General features: G+C 56.6%; 2 protein-coding genes across 3 annotated transcripts in view; one reads left to right on the top strand and one right to left on the bottom strand.

Moving 5' to 3' along the window:
• TESMIN (testis expressed metallothionein like protein) overlaps positions 1-9056 on the top strand; it is a 37812-nt gene extending 28756 nt beyond the window's left edge. Inside the window, exons 8-11 of one of the 2 annotated variants that reach the window (XM_059149986.1) lie at positions 3535-3637; positions 4411-4548; positions 6232-6407; positions 7808-9056. In XM_059149986.1, coding sequence (XP_059005969.1) covers positions 3535-3637; positions 4411-4548; positions 6232-6407; positions 7808-8000 — 610 coding nt within the window. In that variant the 3' untranslated portion in view covers positions 8001-9056. The remainder of the gene's footprint in view (positions 1-3534; positions 3638-4410; positions 4549-6231; positions 6408-7807) is intronic. The other variant, XM_059149997.1, reaches the window with a different exon arrangement.
• A 5808-nt stretch (positions 9057-14864) lies between these two features.
• Positions 14865-20911, bottom strand: GAL (galanin and GMAP prepropeptide). The gene is made up of 6 exons (XM_059159031.1): positions 20665-20911; positions 20319-20399; positions 19604-19658; positions 16781-16867; positions 16350-16427; positions 14865-15133 (listed from the first exon to the last, which is right to left on the bottom strand). The coding sequence occupies exons 2-6, from the start codon at positions 20397-20399 to the stop codon at positions 15057-15059; spliced, it is 378 nt and encodes a 125-aa protein (XP_059015014.1). The 5' UTR covers positions 20665-20911; the 3' UTR covers positions 14865-15056.
• Positions 20912-24616: the final 3705 nt, after the last annotated feature.

The raw sequence follows: 24616 nt of genomic DNA, 5'->3' as shown, positions 1-24616 counted from the left end.
CTACGCCCAACGTGGGACTCAAATTTCAATCCCAAGGTCAAGAGTCACATGCATCACCAGCTGAGCCAGCCACACGCCTCCTCACACAGTTTTAAAAGCCAAGGAATTATATAAGACTTGTCACAAAGAATGGTAGCTCCCTGACAACTGCCCCTTATTTTCTGATCTCCAGGAATTTTCAATTCTTTAAACAGACTCTTTTAATATTTGTCTCCACATATGTAAATAACAAGCCTGCTTTGCTACCTTCTTGACTTTTCAGTGGGGGCATCTTCTCTTGGTTTCGTACCATGGGAGACGCGGGCTTTGCTGTCCCTTCCCCACACGTCTCCCACCCCAGACATCAGACACATGTGGTTAGATCCGTAGTAAGTGTTTCTGTTTCACAACTGGGAAAACGCTACTTCCTGCTGGACCGTTCCTGCTGGACCGTGATTCATTTCCTTTCCTGCACTTCTTCATCGTTTCCCTGGAGGTCATAGTTGATACTGGGTTTCCTTTGTGCACGACACTAATTTAACCCTAAACTGCCCTCTGGGTAGACAGCTGTTTTTCCATCACGCTCAGACCTGCTGCATACTCAGTTGTATTGATGGAGGAAGTGTTTCTCAGAGCTGCGCGCCTGTCCCCGTCTAGACGCTGTCACACCAGCCCCGACCATGGACTCTCCCTCTGCCACCACACCAAGGGCTTCCTCTGCTTCCTTCCCAAGTTCGATTGCCTGGTGCCTGGATCCCATTTGTTTTGGATTGCATAGTTGGATTTCCAATTTCAGTTCAGCTTTGAATGCTGAATTTTTCTTCAGAAATTTGAAGATTTTGCTAGTTTCCAGTGCTGCTATTGAATTTTTTTTAAAAAGATTTTATTTATTTATTTGAGGGGCAGAGATCACAAGTCGGGAGAGAGGCAGGCAGTGAGAGAGGAGGAAGCAGGCTCCCCGCTGAGCAGAGAGCCCGATGTGGGGCTCGATCCCAGGACCCTGGGATCATGACCTGAGCCGAAGGCAGAGGCTTTAACCCACTGAGCCACCCAGTCGCCCCTGCTATTGAAATTTTGACATAATTCTTGTTCTTGCTCCTTGTGTGAAGCAGGTTTTATTCTATCTGGAACCTATAGGAGGAGCCTGTCTTGGTTCCCCGTGCTCTGAAACTGGACAGTAGTATCTTGCTTTGGGACTCTCTCGCCGCTTGGCAGTCCTTTTTCTCTGCAAACTCATGCCCTTTAGTTCTGAGAAATGTTCCTCAATCATCTTCTGCCCTTACTTCTCAAAATTGTATCTTTCTGGACCTCCTTCTTTCCTCCAGTTTTCACATCCTCTGTTAAGATAATCCTTTCTGTGATTACTTTTTTATTTTCCAGAACATCGTTTTTATACTCTGTTTTGTAAAGTACCATTTTCTTGTTTCTTAATGTGTCCAGCAGTTTCCTTTCTCTGGACAGTCTGTTTCTTTAGGCCTCTGTCTTTTATGTCAGGTTTCCCGAAATGTCTGTGGATCTCTGGCTGTCACTCCGCTCACATTTAAGAATGAGACTTAAGCTTCCCACGGACTCTTGGTGGTAAGACTAAGCCATCTGTTGGGAAACCTCACTGTGGGACTCCTCTCTCTATTCGCTCTTGGGCTGGTCGGCATCCCCAGAGAAGGCTTTTGCAATGCGGCCTTAGGATTCCAGGGGCCAAGTAGAAGAAAGCTGTGGGTCTCAACAGTCACCTTTCCTCCTGGGGCTCATTGTGATAGCGCCGCCCTCAGTCCTCTTGCCCCAGAGAGTCATTTCAGTCTCTTGCCGCAGGGGCTGGTGGAGAGGAGGAGTGTGCTGGCAAGGGGAGGACCTGGGGGCTTGCTCCCTCCTCATTAGAATTTCAACCAATTCTCTTCTCCCCCCCCCCCCGCCACTCCACTCCAGAGCAGCCTGGAACCACCAAGTCCAGAGTCTTCCGAGCTGCTTCCTTGCTCTCTCCCACTAGCCCAGGATTCGGGGCACTTCAGTCTGCTGTCCATAACTCTCCCCTCTGCTTTCCAGCCTCTGGACCTCTGTCGTCTCTTCCCACTTCTGCCCATCCCACTGTCCATCCTACTGCTCCGGAAGCCCTCTGAGCTGCTCTCCTGTTTCCCCCTGTGCCTGGGAGGGGCATGTATCCCCAGTGCTTCTACAAAGGGGATTTGTGGGGAAGTTGTCTTTTGAGGATCCTTGCTTTATGTGGTGCAACTCTCACCTTCGGTAGCCCAGACTTGGTCTTCTGCTCCCGCAGGAGCGGGCTCTGGTCACCGGGAACGGCGGGCGCCCCAGGATGACACTGGCAGCTACAGAACTCTCCCCTTTGGATTCACGGTTTCTTCTTTATTTCATCTCTGACAATCTCCTTTGCTTTCCTCTTGGCTTGACATGTATTTTACTCTATTATTTAAAAGAATTCAGACAATAAATATTGAAAGAAAAATGTTTAGGAATTCTGTAACAGTGAGGTTTCTACAAACGTGCAGTCTACCGTGTTGCCAGCCATGGGCCCTCCTGGCGTCACACGACACTTGTACCGGAGACACATCCGTGTGATGTCCTGAGCTCCCCTGGGCGACCCTTGAGACGGGCAGGTTAGATGCCACGACTTCCATGTTCCAGCTCAGGACGCTGACACATCGCCTCTGTCAGGTAACATGGGGGCCTGGTTTTGAAGCTCCCTTCAGGGACTCATGCCCTCCCGAGAGAGCGGCGCGGGTCTTGTCCTGTCACAAGCGGGAGTGTGGAGTGGCTGATGAACTCCGGAAGCCTCTCTGGGGTGCAGGTTATAGGGAAAGTACTGGGAGTCCTTGTCTCAACGTTGAAGTTACACGTGAGTTGAGGAAAGTGTCTTATCCTCGCCCATGCTGAACCCGCGTAAGCCACAGGTCTCTGCGCGCCCCTCCTGGACAGTCCAAGGGCAGGTGTCGTAGCCACAGACTCTGACAGGTCTTCCGGGAAAACCCATTCTGTGCCTTTAGGACCTCCGGAATCCCAGGGCACAGTGGACACGTCTGGGGAGAGATTGGGCTAAAAGCTGTTCTGTAGACTCCGAATTCACAAACAACCCTTTCACGATGAGAGAGTCGGAGAGCAGTGGCCTCGCACGCGGTTTCTCCCCATTCGTCTCCTCCTCCGCAGGCCGACAGGGAGTGGAAGGAAGATCGAACCCAAGCCAGGTTCGGCCTCCAGGCCCCATTCGTTTCCATGGACAGTCGTCACGGTCTGGCCAAGAAGAGGGCTCGGCTGGGCGTGTGTGGGTGGCCAGCGGGGGGCCGGCGGGGCGCTCCGCGGAGAGTGTCCGTGGGCACGAGGCGCAGGGGACAGTGGACGGCCGCGGCTGGGGCTTGAACTGGTTTTTCATTCTCCCCGCCAGTCCCAGGACAGCATCTACCCAGGTGCTCTAGCTTTCACACGAAAGGAGTCAGAGTCTCTAAATAAGAGTTGCGGCGGCCTCCAGCGCACTGGCCGGCTGAGTCCCCACGCGTGCTGCTGTCCCCACGCGCCGCGCCCCTGACACGCTGTGCTGTCGTTTCCCAGGTACTGTGACTGCTTCGCCAGCGGGGACTTCTGCAACAACTGCAACTGTAACAATTGTTGCAACAACCTACGTCATGAAATCCAGCGGTTCAAGGCCATTAAGGTAATATTTCTTCCACTAAATACATGCATTCTAAAAGTGTCTAAACGTGCTTGAGATACAGGGTGCCTGGGAGCTCGGTTGGCTAAGTGTCCGAGTCTTGGTTTCGGCTCAGGTCACAGTCTGAGGGTCGTGAGATCGAGCCCCACCTCAGGCTCTGTGCTCAGTGGGGAGTCTGCTACAGTTTCTCCCCCCTCATGCTTTCTCTCTCTCTTTTTGCTTTCCCTCTGTTTCTTTAATCAACAAAGAATGTATTACTAGTTTCAGAGGTGGAAGTCAGGGATTTGCCAGTTGCGTATAGTAGCCAGTGCTCATCTGGGTGCTCTGTGACATCTCGTGTCCTCCCTCGTGCCCGTCACCCAGTGACCCCAGCCCCCACCTGCCTCCCCTCCAGCAGCGCTCAGTCGCTCTCCTAGGGCTCAGAGTCTCTTAGGGTTTGCCTCCTCCTCTGATTTTATTTTATTTTATTTTATTTTTCCCTCTCTTCCCCTATGCACCTCTGTTCTATTTCTTAAATTCCACATAGGAGTGAGATCATATGATCATTGTATTTGACTTATTTCGCTTAGCATAACACCCTCTCTTTCCATCCAAATGGTTGCAAAAGGTGAGATGTCGTCCTTTTTGATGGCTGTGTATTAGTCCTTTGTGTCCTGTGACGAATCCTAAAGCTACAGATGGATTAATGTAGCAGACAACGGAGATACCTTTCACTGAACAAGATTTTTACATAATAAAGTACATTTTGATGGAGTTTTGTGTTTTCTGTCTCATAGGCATGTCTTGATAGGAATCCAGAAGCTTTCCAACCAAAAATCGGGAAAGGGAGGTTGGGAGACGTGAAGCCTCGGCACAACAAGGGCTGTAACTGCCGGCGTTCCGGCTGCCTGAAGAACTACTGCGAGTGCTATGAGGTGAGATGCCCCTTCAGGAGCCCGTTGCCTGCCTCAAGCCCACCATGAGCGCCCAGCAGAGGCTCCTGCCCGCTCCGTGGCAGCAGGTCGGGGGCTCCCAGAGGTGGGCCTTGCCTCCTCCGTGTGGAGCCTCATCCCCAGGCTGGTGCTCCGAGACCACAGTGGACCGCAGGGCCTCCAGGCTGAGCACACAGCAGGGCAGGGCAGTTCCCAGGCCGGAGTTTCCCGGACACTCACTGGCCGTGCAGGGGCTCACTCTCTCCCTTCAGCTTCCCCCTCCATTCCTGCTGTTGGAGGAGAGGGACGGACAGAGGAAAGAGCCCGCAGGCCCCAGCAGTGAAGGGCCGGGAGGGCCCTTCCTTGAAAGGCTCTCCCTTGGTGTGCTTGTGGCCTTCGAGGGCGATCTGCGAATTTGATTTGGACAAGGTTGTCCCAGACAGTCAGGCTTGAGAAGAGTCCTCGTGGTTCTGGGGACATGTGCTGGAAGCTCTGAGTGAGCAGGCCCAGCCTCCCCCCAGCTAGGGTTTTGGAAATGCGGCCCAAGTCATGCCGAGATACAGGATTCAAGCTGTGAGTGCCACCCCCCCCCCACCCCCCGCGGAGCAGGCTTCGGATGGTCTTACAGAGTCTCTGCCTGATCTTCACCCACTTTCCGGAGGCTGAGCCTCTGCCAGGCAGCAGCCCACATGCGGGGCGGGTGTCCTGTGCTCTTGAGAGTCCACTGGAAATCCTGAAGGGCCTCTTGCTCAAAAAATCCAGGGGGCAGAGTAAAACACAAGAGATACCCTTTGATGTGCATCTCTGAGGGACCCCTCCCCCAGCAGCTGAGCCAGGGGGAGGCCCTGGCTTCCAGACACGCTGCCTTGTGCCAAGAAGCCGAGTTCCCCCCACAAGCAAGTGGCCAGGGCCTCCCTTAGGACAGCCACACAAGGCAGGCCCTTGGTGGGTCTCAGACTCTCCCCAGCCACACATCCCCTGCAACAGCAGAGCCAGCAGGACACAGGCCCCCCTAGGGACATGACATGGGCTTGGGTCCAGGGCACCGCAAGAAAGCAAACACTGCATTCAAGCCGGTCCAGTGCAGGTGTGTGGACGCTGGACTCCGCTGGGCGTGCAGTGGCACAAAGTCTAAGAGACAAGACACGTTCCCTCATCAGAAATACTGAACGTCCTCTGATGACCTTAGTTGCCATCGCTGGGCACAGATCTTAGAACAAACATAAGAGTGACGAAAAGTTTGAAATATTGAGAGCGATACCAAAATGAGACACAGAGCCATGAAGTGAGCAAAGACCATTGGAAAACCTGTGCCAACGGGCTTATTGGATGCGCTGGGGGGGGGGGGGTGGGCACAAGCCCCTCATGTGTGGAAACACAGTATCTGCGAAATGCGGTAAAGGGGGTGAGCTGAGAGCTGTCTGCTGGGATCCTAGGACCCGTGTTCCAGTCCGGGCAGCGCGCTGACCCCCCTCTGCTCGGGACTCACGCCCACACTCGCACGCCAGCCTTCCAAACTCCCTGTATGAAAACAGGGAGATCTGTATGAAAACTGCAGATTAAATACACACATGCACCCGCACACGCACACACACACACAGAGTTATTTAAGGTCCAAATAGAATGTGTTGTTTTTTGGTGACTTATAGGGCAGTCTGATTTTATTGAAGCATTTTATGTTACCAGGCCAAAATTATGTGTTCTTCTATTTGCAAATGCATTGGTTGCAAAAATTATGAAGAAAGCCCAGAACGGAAAACCCTAATGAACATGCCCAACTCTATGGAGGTTGGAAGGTCTGAAGGCAGCCATCAGTTGTCACCAGCTGAATTCTCAGGACCAGCAAAATTCAGACAAGATAGGTAGGTACTGTGAACCCACCCTCCAAAGAGGGGAGACAGAGGTTAATTTGAGAAAGTCAGTCTATATACTGGAAAGAGTGTGTGTATGTGTGTGTGTGTGTCTGTCTGTCTGTCTGCCTGTCTGTGAGGGGAGGAGCGGTGGGGACGAGGTGACAACTCCCCTGCTGGACCAGCCTGAGATTCTATTCGCCGTTTCCGCGGGGGCCCCAACCACGGAGACCGCTCTATGCTGTCTGTCCTCACGGACAGATCTACCCACGTGGTGGACAAGCAGAGGGGCCCCGTAGGGATCGCCGACGGGCCAGCGCTCCCGGGCAGCGAGGGCATGATCTCCGGACCGCAGGCACCTGACCGGCTGCTGGCCGTGTGGGGAGACAGCCTGCCCGCCGCGCTCCTTCCCACAGGGGCGGTGAAGTGCCTCACACTGGGTGGGTAGCGCCCCACTGAGCTGGGCTGAGGCCACGTTATAAGCGCAGCGGATCTCAAAGCTTGGGCGATAATTTTACTATGTATTAGATTTGGTTTATCCACTTGAAAGAGTTCCTTTCAATTCAATGCCTTGAGTGCTCTCATGATAAAGTACCAGATGTCTCGAATTCATATCATTTTGCCAAGCCGAGTTCGTGCTTATTTGGTCAGAGGCACCAGAGGTACTCGTCCCTGGGCGTGCAGGGGTCTTCACCAGTAAAAGTCCACCGAACACGGCCTCACTGTCTGTGAACGGGCGAGCGGAGATGTTCTCTCGTGTCTGCACAGAGAGGTTCTAACCCATCCCAACCCCCGTGTCTGTTCTCGTCCTCCAACACTTGCCAGCACTTGGGGAAGTTTTCCTGAATTCCTGCAGTCTGAGCGCGATGTGGGCAGCCGTGGAGCGAAGCCACGTTGCCCCTCGAGCTCAGAGGGGCCTCGGCCAGTCCTGCACGACAGAGTCCTGCTGTTCAGGGCTCCCGGGGGGGCATTCGGGGGGGACTGTGCCGACAGCACCCCTCCCCGGGGATGAGTCCTCAGGGCGGTTGGCCTCTGAGAGCTCAGGTGCCCCCGGGGCCGGAGCTGGGAGCAGGCTGCCCGGCGCTTCTCTAGGACCTTGTCTTACCAAAGAGACCTGCCTCTACCCCTGCCCGGACCCCGAGCTGGATACTGTCACCCCGGAGCCCCTGCAGGTTGCAAGTGATCTCCTCCGGACCGTCCTCAGACCCTGCGGTGACGGGGGAGTCGAGAGGTGGACGGGTCACTCCTAAAGGCAAAATGCTGCGTATGGTCAAGGTTTCCGGTACGAGGAAGCTGGCATTAGACTTCACCGGTGACCCGCTGTAAATCCCGTGACCAGGACGTCCCCTTACCCATCAGGTACTTAAGGCGTGGCACGGGGGCCCGGCCTGTAACTGCTCTGTTCCCTCCAGGCGCTCGTCCTCGTGCATCTCCTGGGAGGTGGTGGAGGCCGCGTGCGCCTGCCTGCTGGCCCAGGGCGAAGAGGCGGAGAAGGCGCGCTGCCCCGATGGCCTGGCGGAGCAGATGATCCTGGAGGAGTTCGGGAGGTGCCTGTCGCAGATTCTCCGCATCGAGTTCAAGTCCAAAGGCCTGAAGCTTGAGTAGAGTTAGTGTGGGGACGGCGGAATGCGCGCAGGTCTTGTTTCAATGTTCTGAGAGAAAGGGATGCGTAGTTTAGAAAGGTTGTTGAAGGGACACGAGGCCGGCCTGGTCAGCAGCTGTGTCACTAAGGTCAGGCTTTCCCTCTGCATCCGGGGGCCGGGGGGATCTACTCAGAGGTCCGGTGAGGGTCTCGGTGAGGGTCTCAGCGATCACAGACCCACTTTTGGAGGAAGTGCGGGACGCAGCTTACGGTGGCCGTCTGGCCCCGGGGACAGAGCGGCTCCCGGCGACTCTGGGAGCACTGTCCACACTGCCCGTGCCGGCAGGCTCTGGGGAAGAAGCGGCCCGTTCCCTCGCCTTCACCCTGTCTTGGAAATTTTCCTCTGGAGGCTTCTCCTCCTAAAAAGCATAATGATTTTTCACTAAAAGAATTTTGAAATAAATTCTCCAGATGGGCTGCTAAGATACAACTTAAAATCTCCAGAAAAGTACAGAAAACCTTGAGGAATTCCCAAGTGCGGACGTTTTCCCAGAGTCACACAAATTCTCCGCTCCCCTCGGGCCACCCTGAAACACGGGCAGCGGGCTCATGCTTGTGCCTGCCAGTGACCTAGGTTCTTATGTGTTTTCATTTGAGTGTGGGAAAGCTCTACTGTCCAATTAATTTCTCCCTAATTACTGTTCTAATATTATTATTGTTTGTTAAAATATGGTTAAAATAACGAGTTTGCAGAAACCAGCAGGTAAGATTAGTTATTAAGTTGACTCTCTTTTGGTTCTATTGGAAAAGCAAAGAGGATTAAAAGCTTCAAATGTCTTCCATTGTTGTAATTAACTTAGTAGCTGAAACGTATCGGTCATGTTTCCGTGTTTATGAATCGCCCCCGCCCCTTAGAGCCCATTTAGAATGCTCACTCAGGAGCATAGCGGGGTCAGCACGTAGCCCCGCGGCCACTGGCATTTCCTAGAGCTGTGTTTGGAACAGCAAATTCTGACAGGGAACCACGGAGGGGAAGAAAAACACTTAATTCTCCACCATTTCAATCCCCCTTTGGCTCCTTTGGATAGAGATTCGTGGCGGCAAGCCAAAGGCAGAGCCCTGCACTGGATGGGGAGGGGGGGTCTGCCAGGCTGTGCTTTGGGACCCACGTGCACCTGCCAGAGGAGCCGCGTCCACATCACCCCTGGGGTGGGGGGTGGGGGTCCTGAAACAGGGCTTCGTGACCCTTTCCTGGGAGGCGGCTTTCCCTCTGCGTCTGTCCTGAGAGCTGCCAGCGGCAATGTCTGCAGACCATGCCGGAAATTTAACATTTTCTGGGAGCCACATTTTAAAAAGTGAGAAGGAGTTGGCGAAATTTATTTTGATTATCCTTTAGCTACTGTCATTTCAACATGCAATCAAACAAACACGATGGATCGTCTGCGTTCTTTGGTATGCACCAAATTTTTGGAAACCAGCACGCGTTTTACACCCACATCCCAGCACACACCGGGAGCTGCAGGGCGCAGGTGTGGAGGGAGCAAAGGAAATGCTATTCTCCGGAACTATTCGGATCCACGCGCAGAATGTCCCGGCCAGGATTCTCCGGAACTATTCGGATCCACACGCAGAATGTCCCGGCCAGGATTCTCCGGAACTATTCGGATCCACGGGCGGAATGTCCCGGCCAGGATTCTCCAGAACTATTCGGATCCACGCGCAGAATGTCCCGGCCAGGAGGAAGGTGAGCATCTGCTTGGGGTCGGGACCGGCATGACCCCGGAGCTGCCTGGAGCCCAGGCTCATGTGGGGCGAGGGACCTGCACGGCTGGGCCAGGAGACTCTGGCTGCAGCCAGGGATACTGAGCCGAAGCCTGAAAATTAGGGAAAGGGCACGACCCCTGGAGAGTCTCTCGCCAGCCCATACAGCTTGGAGGAAATTCAGTATGAGAAGGGAAGGCCAAGTAGGGCTGTGTATCAAGCCAGTGTGTATTGCCCAGAGGTGACAGCTACATAGACGACTAAAAAGAGAGAAAACAGCTCTTCTGTTGCTGGTGAAGAGCCAATGCCATTTGAAAACTACATAAAACTAAACACATCGTGTCCCCACCTCGGGCTGTAGCTGTGCAAAGTGACTCTCTCTCTCTCTATGCTCGACCACCTCCGTGATCGGGGCGAGACGGTTGGGTTTTCGGGGCTGAGGTTTGGTTTGGTTTTTCCCCAAACACAGCTTAGCCTAAACCTTGCCCTTTTAAGAATCTGAGAGAAAGTCCTAACACATGACGTGCTGAAAGAAAGCTGCTTGTCCCCTCAGGACACTTTGACATCACACGTGGCAGTTCCCTTCCGCCCAGCATTCTCCGTTTCTCGGACACTGGCAGGATGTCCTGTTACTCCTTCCGTTGGTCCCGACACCGAATGTCGGGAGTCAGTGTCGGAGTCCCCAGGGGAGGGCTCAGTCCCCCCAGACCACCCCCAACTTCGCATGCCAGTTACCAGTACTGGGCCCCCGGGGGAACCCACACACTTCTGTCTGACTTGGCTGCCACTGGAGGTCCCCAGGGCCCGCCTTCGAGTCTGCCGCTTTGCTCTAACCGCTCACAGAGCTCAGGGGGACACTTGGCCTACTATTACCGACGGATCGTAAAGGCTGTTAGGGGATGAGAGGAAGAGCGGGGTGAAGAAGGCTACAGGGCAAGGATCAGGAGCGCGCTCTGTCCCCGGGAAGCTGGGGTGCCACCGTCCTGGCCGGTGGTCGTCGCCAGCCCGGAGACTCGGAGCCCTGTGTTGTCGGGCTGTGCGCGGCCGCTCCATGCCAGAGGCACAAAGAAGTACCAGCTCGATCTCCAGCCCCTTTCCCCTCCCCAGAGCAGGTGCCTCGGTCTTTCTGGTGACCAGCCCCCAGCCAGGAGCCCGCCCAGAGTCCCCTCATTAGAACAAAAGACACTCTGGCCACCCAAGAAATTACAAGTGTTTTAGGGGCCCCGTCAGGAACCAGTGCGGAGACCAAATCCGTATTTCTATGTTACACAAGCTGCAAGTGTTCTCCTCGGTTAACCACGAGCTTGTAAACAATGCAGAAAACTGGGAACCTGTGAATCATCCTGAAGACAGAACCTTCTGCTGCCCGGCAAACATCAGCAGGAGCCTGTCTGTGGTCCTCCTCTTGGCGCCGAAGCTCTTCCTCCCTCACACAGCCCTGCGCTAGTCACCTCAAGTCCTGCCCAGCCCCAGTGGGGATACGGCTGAAGACCGCAACAGACAAGCATGGTTTAGGGAACGGAAGATGGAAGTTTCTTCGAAGATGAAGATGGTGCGGGGGCTTCAGTTTGGGGAAAAGAAGAACCCCTGGAGGAAGGGGCGGTGCCTTCTGCAGACGCTCTCCCTACAAAGGCCCGTGGGCGGAGTTGAGTGGGACACCAGCGTGACGCTGTCCGTGGGCTGAAGCTTGGCCCTTCCCTGACGGCGTACGACGTCATTTTCAAGTGGTGGCTCGCCTTCTGTGCACCCTTCCTAGTGAGGGTCTGTCCAGGCCTTCGCCCATCTTTAACTGGGTTGTTCACTTTCCCATGGCTGAGCTTTAGGAGTCCTTTGTGTATTTTGGATAACTGTCCTTTATCAGATCTGTATTTTGCAAATATTTTCTCTTAGGACCTTTTCTTCTCATCCTCTCCATAGTGGTTTCGCGGAGCAGAAGTCTCACATTTTAATGACGTCATCTGTCATCCTCTTACGGATCGTGACTTTGGTGTATCTAAAAAGTCACTGCCGTGCTCAGTTGTCTAGATTTTCTATGTTATAGGAGTTTTATAGTGTTGGATTTTACATTTGTGTAGATGGTCTATTTTGAGTTAATTTTTGTGAAGTGTGTAAGGTCTGTGTCGGGATTCCCTTTTTTTTTTTTTTTTTGGTCATATGTGGATGTCCAGCTGTTCTAGCAGCTTTTCTTGGAAAAAACTATTTTTGCTCCATTGTGGTGCCTTTGTTCCTTTGTCATATGTAGGTCTGTTTCTGGGCTCTGTGTTTCATTCCATTGATCTGTTCATCTTTTCTTTTGCCAAGACCACGCTGCCCTGATTAGAGCTTTACGGTAAGTCTTAAACTCAGGTAGCTGTCGGTCCCTCAGCTTTGTTCTTTTTTTTGCAATATTGTGTTGGATATTCTAAGTCTTTTGCCTCTCCATATAAGCCTTGGAAACTGTTTCACCCACAAAATAACTCTTAGAGGCTTTAATTGGGGTTGCATTGATTCTATAGATCAAGCTGGGAAGAATGGACATTTTGAAAATACTGAGTTTTCATATCCATGAACATGGGATATTTCTATTTTTAGCTCTTCTTTGATTTCTTTCATCAGAGTTTGTGGTTTTCCCATGTGGATCTTATATAGATTTTGTATGTATTTCACTTTTTTGGGTGCTAACATAAATGATATATTTTTAATTTCAAATGTCACTTGTCCTTGGTGTTGTATAGGAACTCAATCAACTTTTGGGTTTTTCTTAAAATATTAACTTATTATTTGAGAGAGAGAGAGCAGGGGGGGAAGGGCTGCGATGGGCGTGGGGAGAGACTCTCAAGCAGGCTCCCCACTGAGCAGGGAGCCCATCCCAGGGCTTCATCCCAGGACACTTGAGATCATGACCTGAGCTGAAACCAAGAGTCGGTCACCCAGGGCGTCTGGGTGGCTCAGTGGGTTAAAGCCTCTGCCTTTGGCTCAGGTCATGGTCTCAGGGTCCTGGGATCGAGCCCTGCAGCATCTAGCATCTGGCTCTCTGCTCAGCGGGGAGCCTGCTTCCCTCTCTCTCTCTCTCTCTCTGCCTGCCTCTCTGCCTACTTGTGATCTCTCTCTGTCAAATAAATAAATAAGATCTTAAAAAAAAAAGTGGGGGGTCGGTCACCCAACCAACTGAGCCACCCAGGCTCCATAAAGCAATTAGCTTTTGTATATGGACCTTCCATCCTGCAGCCTCACTATGATTGCTTTTTGGTTCCAGGAGTTTTTATTGTTGTTGTTATTAGGGGTTTTTTTGTTTTTTGTTTTTTTAAAGATTTTATTTATCTATTTGACAGTCAGAGATCACAAGTAGGCAAAGAGGCAGGCAGAGGGGGCAGGAAAGCAGGCTCCCTGCCGGGCAGAGACCCCCCCAATTCAGGACTCGATCCCAGGACCCTTAGATCATGACCGGAGCCCAGCCGAAGGCAGAGGCTTTAACCCACTGAGCCTCCCAGGCGCACTGTTGTTATTGTTGATTTTCTGTTTCCTTACAGACAGTCATGTCATCTGCAAACAAATACAGTTTTATTTCTTCCTTCCCAATTCATATGCCTTTTTTTCCCTTGTCTTCTGGCATTAGCTAGGACTTCAACTACAAGGTCCCCAAGGACGAGAGAAGACATCCTTGCTTTGTTCCTGATCTTAGCAGGAAAGCTTTTGTTTTTGTATTATTAAGTATGATGTTAGCTGTAGGGTTTTTTGGTAGATGTTCCATTTCAAGCTGAGGAAGCTGCCCTCTACCCCTGGTTTGCTGAAAATTACCATCAATGTTTGATTTTGCCAGATGCTTTTTCTGGATACAGAAAGAGCTCAGTTAGATACACTGACTGATATGATTATGTGATTTTTCCTCTTTAGCCTGTTGATGTGATGATTACATTAAATGATTTTTGAATGTTGAACCAGACTTGCATACCTGGGTTAAATTCCACTTGGTCATGGTGTGTAATTCTTTTTATATGCTATTGGATTTGATTTGCTAATATTTTATGTCTATGTTTATGAGAGATATTGGTCTGTGATTTTCTTATAATGTCTCTGGTTTTGGTATTAGGATAATGCTAGCCTCCTAGAATGAGTTAGTATGTCCCCCCTGCTTCTATCTTTGGGAAGGGATTGTAGAGTTGGAATAATGTTTTCCTTAAATATTTGGTAGAATTCACTTGTGTACATATCAAAGCCCTAAAATATATTTTAATAGCTTAAATAACTAAACTTTTCATTTTGAGATAATTGTAGATTCACGAGTACTTGTAATCAATGATACAGAGGGACGCTGCGTACCCTTCATCCGGTTCCCCCGAACGGTAACATCTTGCAAAACTTTAGCACAGTATCGCGACCAGGATCCTGACATTGATATGGTCAAGAGGCAGAGCAGTTCTATCCCTTCGAGGAACCCCGAGCCGCACGCATCGTCCTCCTCGCCCTATTCCTTTCTAGCCTTGGGAGCCACTGTTCTCGTCTCCATTTCTGTACTCCGTCATTCCCGGAATGCTGTGTAAATGGATTCATAGTATGCAACCTTCTAGGATTTTGTACACTCAGAAGAATTCTCCGGCCATTCACCTGGGTTGGTGCACGTCTCAGGAGTCCGGCACTCTTTCTTGCTGGGTGGTGGGTGCGTGGTGTGGATGTGTGGCCGCTTAGCCATTCCCCCACTGAAGGGCATCTGGCTGTTTCCAGTGTTTTGCTTTTATAAAGCTTCTGTGAACATTCATGCGCAGGATGTTGTGTGAAGGTGAGTTTTCATTCACCTGGGTTAGATGCCCAGGAGTGTAATTGCTGGGTTGAATGGTAGCTACATGTTTCATTTTTAAAGAAACCGCCGGTCAAACGCCGCCACGACAGGGGGAGTCCGTCACCAACACAAGCAAAACAGAGATCACACCCAAAGACCCAGAGAGGAAACAGGCCCGTGGCTGCGTCTGACTCCCTGAGGACTGAGTTACGCCCACAGACAGCGGCTGGGACCTGCTCTGGAGGATGGCATGCGGGTTGAAGACTTCCGGCTGCTGCACAGGATTTTAATCAAGCTGCACCTGCTAACTCGCACTGAGGACAGTGGGGACAGACAGACACATGGAAGGAAAGGACAACCGAAAGCCATTGCTATTTTTTTATTCTGCTGCTCAAAAGAATGACCAAAGGGGGAGAAAGTCTTAACAACAAAACCCTAACAACACAGCATCAGAGCAGAAGGGACAGGACTGGTCACTCTACGTAAGTTGGCACAAGATTTTCCATCAGGTCCAAGTTTGACCGTAGGCGCCGGGGAACAGAGGAGCCAGCCGAGAGCGTCGTCAGGGCTGCTCGTCCTCTGCAGAAGCCGTGGGCAGCAGCTCGGGCAGGTCGGGCAGGTACTCCAGGGCTCCGGCCTCTGCAATGGAGGAATGCTCTTAGCAGAGCCCTGACGTTTGCACCAGCGACGGTGACAGCCCCCGGCACACACGCCGGAGCCCCTGAGCTCGCCCCCCTGAGGGTCTCCCCGAGGATCAGCCCCGAAATCGAGAGCAGCCCTTCCTGTGTCTCACTCCTGATGACTCAAGTCTCCCACTTACGACGCGTTTGAAACTACCAGAAGTGTAATTCCTGCTGGAGTGATAGAAATCAGAATCTCCGAGTGAAAGAAGCTCCGTGTTACAAAGTAGAACACCGAGCTAACCAAAGAGCAAGAACCGGGGGAGTCGGTCTGCCCGTCGCGGGAAGCGTCCGCAGTGGATCTCCCCAGCAGAGAGCTCGCCGCAGGCTCTGCAGGGCTCCGGCCCAGGGAACCTGCGTATGGGTTCGGAGATCTCTCCCGCCTCCTCCCTCCCAACCGCCCGCAGCTCCTTTCCCCAAGGCGGCAGGTCCAGCCAGCAGAGCGCGGGGATCAAAACCGAACCCGGGAATTAGTCTCGGCTCTGCCAAAGTCACACAAAAATTGTAAAGTGCAAAACTTGTCGAACAGAGGTCTCTCCTGGAGAATCCCAGCGCCCCTCCCCCGCCGTCCCCGGTCCCCGTCTCCCCGTGCTCCGTTCCCAGGGTTCCTAGGCACTGCGGCCTCCGTCCGAGCTCTCTCCCTCCGTGGCCCAGATGACAAGCACCACGCAGAGGTGCTGGGTGGCAACGGGCCGCGGGTGGCCTCGCCCGTCTACGTGTCCACGGAAGACACCAGGTCTAGGACAGAGGCTGTGGAACAGGCGTGCGGCCCGCTCTCCAGGAGGGCTCCAGCGACCCGTCTGTAGTACGGGCTAGCGGACGTGCTTTCGAGTCACGGCGTACGAGGGCCTACGGGGAGCGGTGGCCCGAAAACCCCCGCACATGTTACCCTGCCAGGAGGAAGGGCTCCAGCGGACGGAGTGGGACGGAGGCCCTCTCTCTCCCCGGTTCCCCTGCGGCTCTGAAGACCCTTTCCAGGGCCAGTGCTGGGGCCCGCCACGACCGCCGCCCCTCGGCCGCTCCCCACCCAGCAGTGGTGACTGGAGGAATCGGAGTGGAGGGCTGGTTACTTCCCAGGAGAATCCGGAGAATTCTACGGAATCCTTCTTCGACAGGCTTTTTACGTGGGCAGGGTTCTCAGAAGTGGAATTGAAAATTGGTAACATGTCACGTACCTTTGAGATGCAGGAAAGTCAGAAACTCTATGATGGTGCGCATGGCAGCGCTCTCCGCCGGCGACCCGGCCAAGCCTCCTAGGAAACAGAATCGGTGTCTGTCGCCTGCCGCACCGCGCTCTGGGTCTCAGCCTCATCCGCGGCCGGGGCATCCGGAAGCCAGGGGACTGGCCAGGACCCCTCCCCAGGGCCCTGCTTAGCACAGCGGGGGCTGGGGGGTACCTGGTCAGACCAGACTCTTCTGAGGCCTTGAGCCTAGTGACTCTGCCTCTGTGGCCGCCCTGGGCCCCCGACGCTGGGCCCTCCAGCAGACGGCGGACGTGGCCGGGCCCGGCTCAGGCCGGGAGGTGGGAGGTGTGCAGGGGCCTGATACTCCACCACCGTGTGTGCCCTGAAGGTGACGGGCAGGGAGGTGACCCAGGCACGCTCACCTGGCCTTGTCTCGTCTTCAGGAGGGAGTTCCCGCTTGCCGGCGAGGCCGGGCTTCTCGTGCAGCGATCTGTGGTTGTCAATGGCATCTGTTTGCAGAAGGAATGAGAGGGAAGCACCTGAGTGTCCACCTCCTCCTACTGGGACACCCTCCCCTCTCCCAAAGAGAGACAGCCCGGCTGGTGATAAACAGAGCGCACGCACGATTGGACTGTAAGAATAATAATTACTATTATTATATTATTAACATAATAAGGATAAGAATAAGAGTTTCACCACAGGGAAACCAGAGAAGCAGAAAGATCGTTCTTCGTGGAACCACGAACTGGTGTCAGGGCCAGAGGCGTGGATCCCCACAGCTGCTGGGCCTCCGCCAGAGGAAGGAGGCGAGCGAGAGGGAGCGCGGCGCTCAGCAGAGCAGCCCGGGCCCCAGGGACTGAGGTCCCAGAGGTGCTGGCGTCTGAGCGGGGCCTCTCCCGGAGACCACAGGGGTTAGGGTTAATCAGACGTCCTCTTCCAAGACCCCTCTGGCAGCCGTGTGGGAGGTGGCCTGGAGCCAGCCGGAGACAGACCAAGACAGCGGGACGGCGGGGGACAGGGAGGGAGGCAAGCAGGGGGCTAAGTGCGTGTGCACCTACCTGCGCGTGCGTGTGCTCGTGCGCGTGTCAGCTGGCGCGAAAGCAGGGATCGTGACCCTCGAGAAACCCAGCCTGAAGGCATGAGGCCCTAACCCAGGGGCCCGGCAGGGAGAGAAGCAGCCAATCTGGGGTGTTTCGGGGATGAAGCAGATGAGGCCACAGGACGGGGTCAGGGTGACTCGGGGCTCGTGGCCGCTCGCCTGGGGAACTGGCATCTGCAAGGCTAAGCCAAAGAACACTGATCCCTCTCCCCAGAGCCGGAGTTCGGGGGGACGCACGGCCCCCGGGGAGAACCGCGGTCCTTGCCATGGCTCGAGTGCAGTCACACTCCCGCAGCCGCCGTCGGACCGCGTCCCGCACCGACGGACCCCGGCACCTCGCAAAGCGCGCCATGAGCTCGTCTACACGTACAGCCTCTGCTGACCCAGCCTGACGGACGGAAGGCTGAGACTAAACGAGAGCCTGTTTTCTAACTCGGGTCCCTGTCTTCCCGAGGACTGTGTGTGCCTTCAGTATTCCGAAGTCACAGAAGTGTCTCTGCTAAAGGTTCCTTCTTTCTTTGGGGTCAGAAGCAGAGAGGAGACGCCTTCCGAGGGACGGAGCTCAGGGTTCCAAGGCTTCGGGAAAACGTGTGCCTTTGGAGCACATCTGTCCCTCCTGCAGGCGAGGCCACTCCACTCACAGTGACAGCCTGCGTGGGGCCCGCCTTGCCTTTGACCTGAGACCAGAGCCCCCGACGCCCTGCTGGTGGGAAGGGAACATGCCTCCTTTCCTGGTGCAGGAGGCAGTAAATACACAGGGGAGGGTTTGTTGTGTTTCCTTTTAGGGTGGATGACTGTCCCCAAACCTGCCATGCCTGCAAGCTTGAAAGCTGCGAGTGTGAAAGCAATTGGAAGGGAAAGTAAATGGTCCCCCCCCCCCCCCAGTGGTCTCCTTTAGGACAATTAAACACAATTAAACTCTACAAGTGCCAGGACAGAGCGAGCAGGAAGCCGAGTGCCGGCAAGGAGCGTGGAGGGGGAGGCGCCCACACACAGCCCATGGGGCCCCCGACTGTCCCCTTCAGGGCCTGGGCCACCTGGAGGCGTAACCTGTCTGCACACACCGTCTCCCTAATTCCTGCTGCCTCCTGCCCTTACTAAGAATTGCAGCTGGTCTCCAGGCCACCGCCAGCCTGGGGATCGCTCGGCCCACGGGGTTCTCTGCGCCGTGAAAGCCCTAAAGTCACACTGTGTCCGGACAGTGTCACATCAAGGACAGGGCGCCAAGTCCCAGTCCACCCACAGGCTGGCAAGGTCTGGGAACTGACGGCAGCGGTGAAACCCCACACTCCGGTTCTGCACGCTGGCACACACGCACGTGCACACGCACACGCGCACACACCCCCCCCCCCACCTGCTATACTTCCCAGCTGGTAGATTCATGGCACAGAGGTAAGGCCCAGGGGGGTCTGGGACCCTGTGGGACTATGACAAGTCAGCGACAGTGTCCTCCCATTCCACACCGCCCACATCTGAACTTCTGAAGCAGAGAAAGTGCTAATGAGGCTGACAGTGGCACACAGGTCCCTTCTGGAAACATCCCAGGACTCAGGCCATCTGACCCGTGTCCGCATAAGGCCCTGGTGAGGGGTGTGGGCTCCTCCTGATGCTCCGCGGGGTCAGATGCGAGTCCCTGCCCCTAGCCCCGGACCCAGGCTCAGTCCTGCCCAGTGGGACTGTCCCATGTTCGTCACCTGACCCCACTGATCCACGTCCCGCAGACATTTCCCTCTCGCTGCTCTCCTCCTGCCCTGGGCATTTGGGTCCTGCTCTCTGCCACACAGATCCCTGAGCAAGAAGGAGCAAGGCTGGGAGGGACAGATGGCGGGGGGGGGGGGGGGACCCAGGAATCTGCCCATTTGCTGCGAGTGAGGGGTAAGGGCTCAGGGGAGGCTGGGGGCGGGGCACGGGAAAGGGCTCCACGGACCGATGTGGCAAGGCTTTGAATCCACTGATCCCCAACTTCCATGGAAATCCATCCTGCCTGAGTCTCATGCCCCCCACCCCATCGCCCTTGACCTAACTAAACCCGGACTATCAGCGTGTCCTTGTGGGGACTGGCGGCGCAGAGGTCGTAAGAGCAGGATTCACACAAACGCTCAGCGCAACGAGCAGGGGCGGCTCTGAGGGCCCGTGTGTCACTCACGTGGACCGAGAAGGTAGCCGGCACTGTTCAGGGTCCAGCCTCTCTTCTCCTTCACCTTAAAGGGGAGAAAAGGGTCATTTCCCCGGGCTCCAAGAAGCCTCGAAGACCGCCTCTGCATAGCCCACCCCGGTGGTCTGGGAAGCTGCTGCCCAGCTCAGATCCTCACAGAATTTACATCACAGAGTTTTAATACTCTTGTCACATAATGGGCAAGTGACGTAAACCCCGAGAGCAAGATGGACAGGACTGGCTGCTCACCAGGCTTCCCAGGCATGACACGGGCATTCGCATGCCCCGGCCCACTTGAATTTCAGCTTTGCCCCCAGATAAGCTATATTCCACAGGAAAACAGGACGGCTTGCTTTCCCAAAGAATTCACACTAGACTCAACCCCCAAACACGTGGGGCGCCCACTTGCTTCTGAGCCCTGGTGAGGACGCTGGGGCGTTCAGGGCACCGGCGGGTACCGGGGCTCCCTCCCGGGGTCACGGACCCGCTGCGGATGCGTCTGGTTTTCCTGGTTTAGATCCGGAGCCGGTCACGGGCGGGCAGAGGGGCCAGGCCAGGAGGATCCGGGAGCGTCTAAGGGAGACCCAGCCCCGGGGCTGCAGGACCCCGGCCCCCCGCGTCCCCCCCCGCCCCCCCCCCCGTCCCCGCACCCGGGCCCCCGCGTTCGCGCCCCCCCCCCCAGCGGGGACACGCGCCGCGCACTCACCGGTGACCCGAGCCCGGGGGAGGCCGAAAGGGCCGCGGCGAGGAGCAGCCCGGCGAGCAGGAGGGCGCCGCCGCCGGACATCTGCGGGGGAAGGCGGGGCGCGGCCGTGGGGCGGCGGCGGCGTCCCCGGGGCGCGCTCCGGCCGGGGCTCGGACGCCGGCGCTGCCCGGGGCTGGAGCGGCGGCAGGGGCCGGGGCGACGCCGCCCGAGCGCCGTGCGACGCCCCCGCGACCGAGCCGGGACAGGAGTGAGGGACCCCCGGGAACGTCCCGGGGCGGGCGAGGCGCGGAGCGGCGGGAGGAAGGGGTCCGCCGCCCGCCGGGGGCCCCCCCGGGGCGCGCCGTACCTTGAGCGGCGGCGGGGGTCGCGGGGCGGCGGGGGGTCCCGAGGTGGCGGCGGGTCCGGGCGTCCGGTCGGGTCCGTCGGGTCTGGCCGGGCCGGGGCGCTCACCGCATGGCACGGCCGCAGGACCACGGGGAGGAAGCGGGGCGGCGGGGCTCCCTCGACGTGTCCGCGGCCCGGAGCTGCCGCCGCTATTTATGCGGCTCGCGGGGAGCGCGCGCCGCGTCACGGTCCCCGGGCTCAGCGCCCGCCCCTCGCGCCCCCGCCGAGCAGAGCCCCGAGAGGGACCGTAGCGCGGCTCCGGCGGGGGCGGCTGCGCGGTGGTCGTGAGCACCGGGGGAGGGGCAGGGGCGGCGGAGAGACCCCAAACCCCGCGGGGGAGCCCCCCGGCACCCCTGCAGAGAGTTCTCATCACCCCTGTAGATAGCCCCCCACCACCCCACAGAGAGCGCCTGTCACCCCACAGAACCCCCATCACCGCTGCAGAGTGCTCGTCACCCCTGTGGAGAATTCTCATCACCCCTGCAGGTAGGGCCCCGCCCCCATCACCCCGCAGATGGCCTCCATCACCCATACACTGAATAGGGAGCCCCCATCGGCCCACACAGGGAAATGCCAAAAGCTGGCGGGGGGGGGGGGGGGGGGGGGGTTTAATGGCCCAAGTCATTACTAAGTCAGTGAACCCCAGGCCCATCACCCCCAACCCAGGTCCTGGCCAGGGAGAGGCCCCCACCCACACTGCATTCTCTTGCTGCAAAAGCTGAGAGCAGGGTCCTCCCCTGCCACACCGCCCTGGAGCATGAGCCCCCTGGGGTGGTCCTGGGGGGAGGGGTATGGAGCAGGCGCCCCCTGCCCTCACAGGTGCGCCCTGGCTGGAGCGTGGGTTCAGCCTCGGAAGCCATTCAGGCCTCGCCTCCCTGCCTCCGGGGCCCAGTGGCCTGCCCTGTTTTGCCAAGAAGCGGCAAACCAGCCAGGGCCGATGGGCTGTCTCCTGGGGGGCTGACTGACTTCCAGCCTGGGAATGGAGGGTGTCCCCCTCCCCGACATGCCATCTCAGAAACAGTCCCTGGCGATGTTCCCCGTGTCTCCCTGGTCCTGGACACAGAGCTGTTTTGAGCAGGGTCGGGTAGTGGTGGAGCCCTTGTTTGGGGGGCGGGGTGTTGGTCTGGGGAACAAGCCCCAGCCCCTAGAGGCAGCGGAGGGGCGGGCGGGCGGCAGAGCAGCCGGAGGAGACTGTCCTGTGGCAGGGGGCACAGAAAGCACGCAGGAGCCAGGACCTTCGAGGCGTAGTCCGTGAATCTTTCCTTAGGTTGCGCCAGGCCCAGACTGTCGTTTCCCTGCTCACAGACATCAAGGGGCGCACACACGAGAGAGGAACCTCCAGGCTCCCAAGGAAGGATGACGCCACCTGCTGAAAACCAGCCGGAGCTCCTCCTGCCACCCGGCAGGACCTCACTGGCCACTGAAATCCTGGGCAGTGGCCGACCCGGGGGGGCCCCCTGCCTGTAGGTGCCTGGAGGCCCCCGTTACTTACCAGGGAGCCGCAACCCTCTCCCCACGCACCAAGCAGGACATTAGGTTGGTTGACGTCACTGGGGACCCTGGAGTGAACAACACACAGGACAGATGACCGTGAGGATCCCACCCGGCGGGTGTCCTACTTTTAGTCTTAGAACCTTCCTACACACAGCGGGAGGGCCATTTGCCTCTGCCTGGACGGGGAAGGATGCAGGGGCGTTGGAGGACGGGGGTCAAGGCCAGCTGGCTGGGAAGGAAGGACCAGGGCCCTAACCTGGGGTGCTCAGTGCCCGCCCTGGTTGACCGGAGGGCGAGGAGGGGCGCTGTCTCGGAGACCTGACTTGGCGAGGGGTCCCCTGTCAGACCCCTGGCTGTGATGGGGGTCTTAGGGGGGTCTCAAGGGCACACCTGACTTCCTGTCAGTCCTATTTCAGCAGACTGGGGTGAGAAGAAGATTAAGGGGCAGGAGGCCTGACCCAGGGAGGGGCGAGGGGGTGCCGGCTGCCGCCCTGGCTGCTTGGGTCAGTGGTCGTCGGACACCCTCGTGCACCCTGTGCGCTCGGAAGTTGAGGGCTTGGGGAGTGGGCACGTGCCAGGCCACGGGTGTGCCTGGGTACCTGAGAGGTGCCACCACCTTCGGACGACTGCTGGAGAGACCCCTTTCCTTCTGGAACGCTCCCTCTGCTTCGGAGGAGCGCGTCCCGGCGCATGGTACATCTTGGCTGATTCCCGCCTTCCCGCATCTTCCTTTGGTGACGAGAGCTCGAGGGCCCTTCTGTTCTCAACTTGCTTTGTCTGTCTGAAGAAGCAGAAATTATAAACCAAAGTCCTGGGCCCTAATTAAAAAACAGACCCCAAGCCCATCCCCCCACGGGCTGGCAGGTGAGGCCTGTTTGGTTCAGCTTCCCACTGCTTTCCTTTGGGCTGGTGTGCTCTTTTTGTCCCTTTTTTACTTAATTTTTTAAAAGATTTTATCTATTTGACAGAGGGAGAGAGAGAGAGAGAAATCACAAGCAGGGGGAGCAGCAGGCAGAGGGAGAGGAAGGAGCAGACGTCCGCTGAGCAGGAAGCCTGAAGGGGGACTTGATCCCAGGACCCTGGGGTCCTGACCTGAGCTAAAGGCAGACGATTCACCCACTGAGCCACCCAGGCCCCCCACTGCTTTTACTTTGAAAGCAACTTTCCAGTAGTTTTCCCGACAAGAAAGCCTTTATTAATAAGACATTTCGCCTCTAAGTCATCATTCTCGCAACTCCCCGGCACGCGACTCGTACGTCTGCCCAGACCCTAAAGGAAATGTGGCCACCGGCGAATTGGGGACCAAAACACCCCGGCCAGGGAGCCAGCACTCAGGTCGCAAAGCGGGGAGAAGGCGGCCCTGCAGGCACATGGGACACCCGTGTCACCCTTGTGAAGCCATGTGCCCGGGGGGCCGTCAGAATGTGCATCCACGTAACAGCCCCCGGACCTTCCTGGAGGCGGAAGCCCGGGGCTGCAGCGGGGATGTCGGGCCCCCACCCAAAGGGGTGCTGACCGGATCATTGATTGAGAACACGAACATTCAAAAAAAAAAAAAAATCTGTCCTTTGGCCACTTTTCCTGGATCTCTTGGAAAACTCAGCAGGGAACGTAAGCAGGCTTCACCAACGGCTCCGTGAGCTCAGAGCAAATGAGCTTCCTCGAAGCCGGTCAGGACTTTGACCAGAGGGCCCATGGGAGGACACCCCCCTGTCGCTGCTCCTCCCTTACCCCTCCTGGGGGAGGGGATTCTGCCCCCATCCTGGCAGGGGGCCGGTGACCCTGGCCCGGGAGACCTCGGTGCGCCCAGGGAGGCTGCGGGCAGAGCAGGGCCGTGGCGTGAAGATGCTGTGGCTTCCCGAGGCCGAGGCCGGCGGATGCGTTCAGACGGAGACACAGCACCCCTGAGAGGACAGGTGCCTGCTCGCCGGCACAGGCTGTGCTGGAACCCACAGCCAGCGATGTAATGGGCTCCGTGTGCTCAGCAGTGACCCAGTGGGAGTCGTTGTCAACCTGTCATCTTGAGGACGGCCCAGTGTGTGGCAGACAAAATGGATCACCATTAGGGTAATGGAAATCCAGCCGAAAGCATAATTTTACCCCCGCCTTGTGAGCGGGCCCATCCTCCCCCAGAAGCCCTGCTCACCACCACCACCAAAAACCGGCCCAAGTCTGACAAGCAAAAAGAGCAAGGGTCCAGAAAAACCTCGGCCGTGGCCTGCACCGGAGCCCCGCTTGCACCCCCAGGAAGGGAAGCTGCCTACCCGGGGGCCCGGCCTGCCCGCCTGGAGATCACAGTCCAGTGGAGACCCGCGCGCAAAACAGTCCTATATGTGACCACCCCATTATCGTGAGAAGGAAGAGGTCTGTGGGCTCAGGGAGCCTGACCTGACGGGCTGGCAGGATTGTCCAGGGAGGGC

This window comes from Mustela lutreola, chromosome 1 (genome assembly GCF_030435805.1).
Source record: "Mustela lutreola isolate mMusLut2 chromosome 1, mMusLut2.pri, whole genome shotgun sequence".
Taxonomy (NCBI): domain Eukaryota; kingdom Metazoa; phylum Chordata; class Mammalia; order Carnivora; family Mustelidae; genus Mustela; species Mustela lutreola.
Note: the sequence above shows the minus strand (reverse complement) of the source record. Positions and strands in the feature narration are given on the sequence as shown.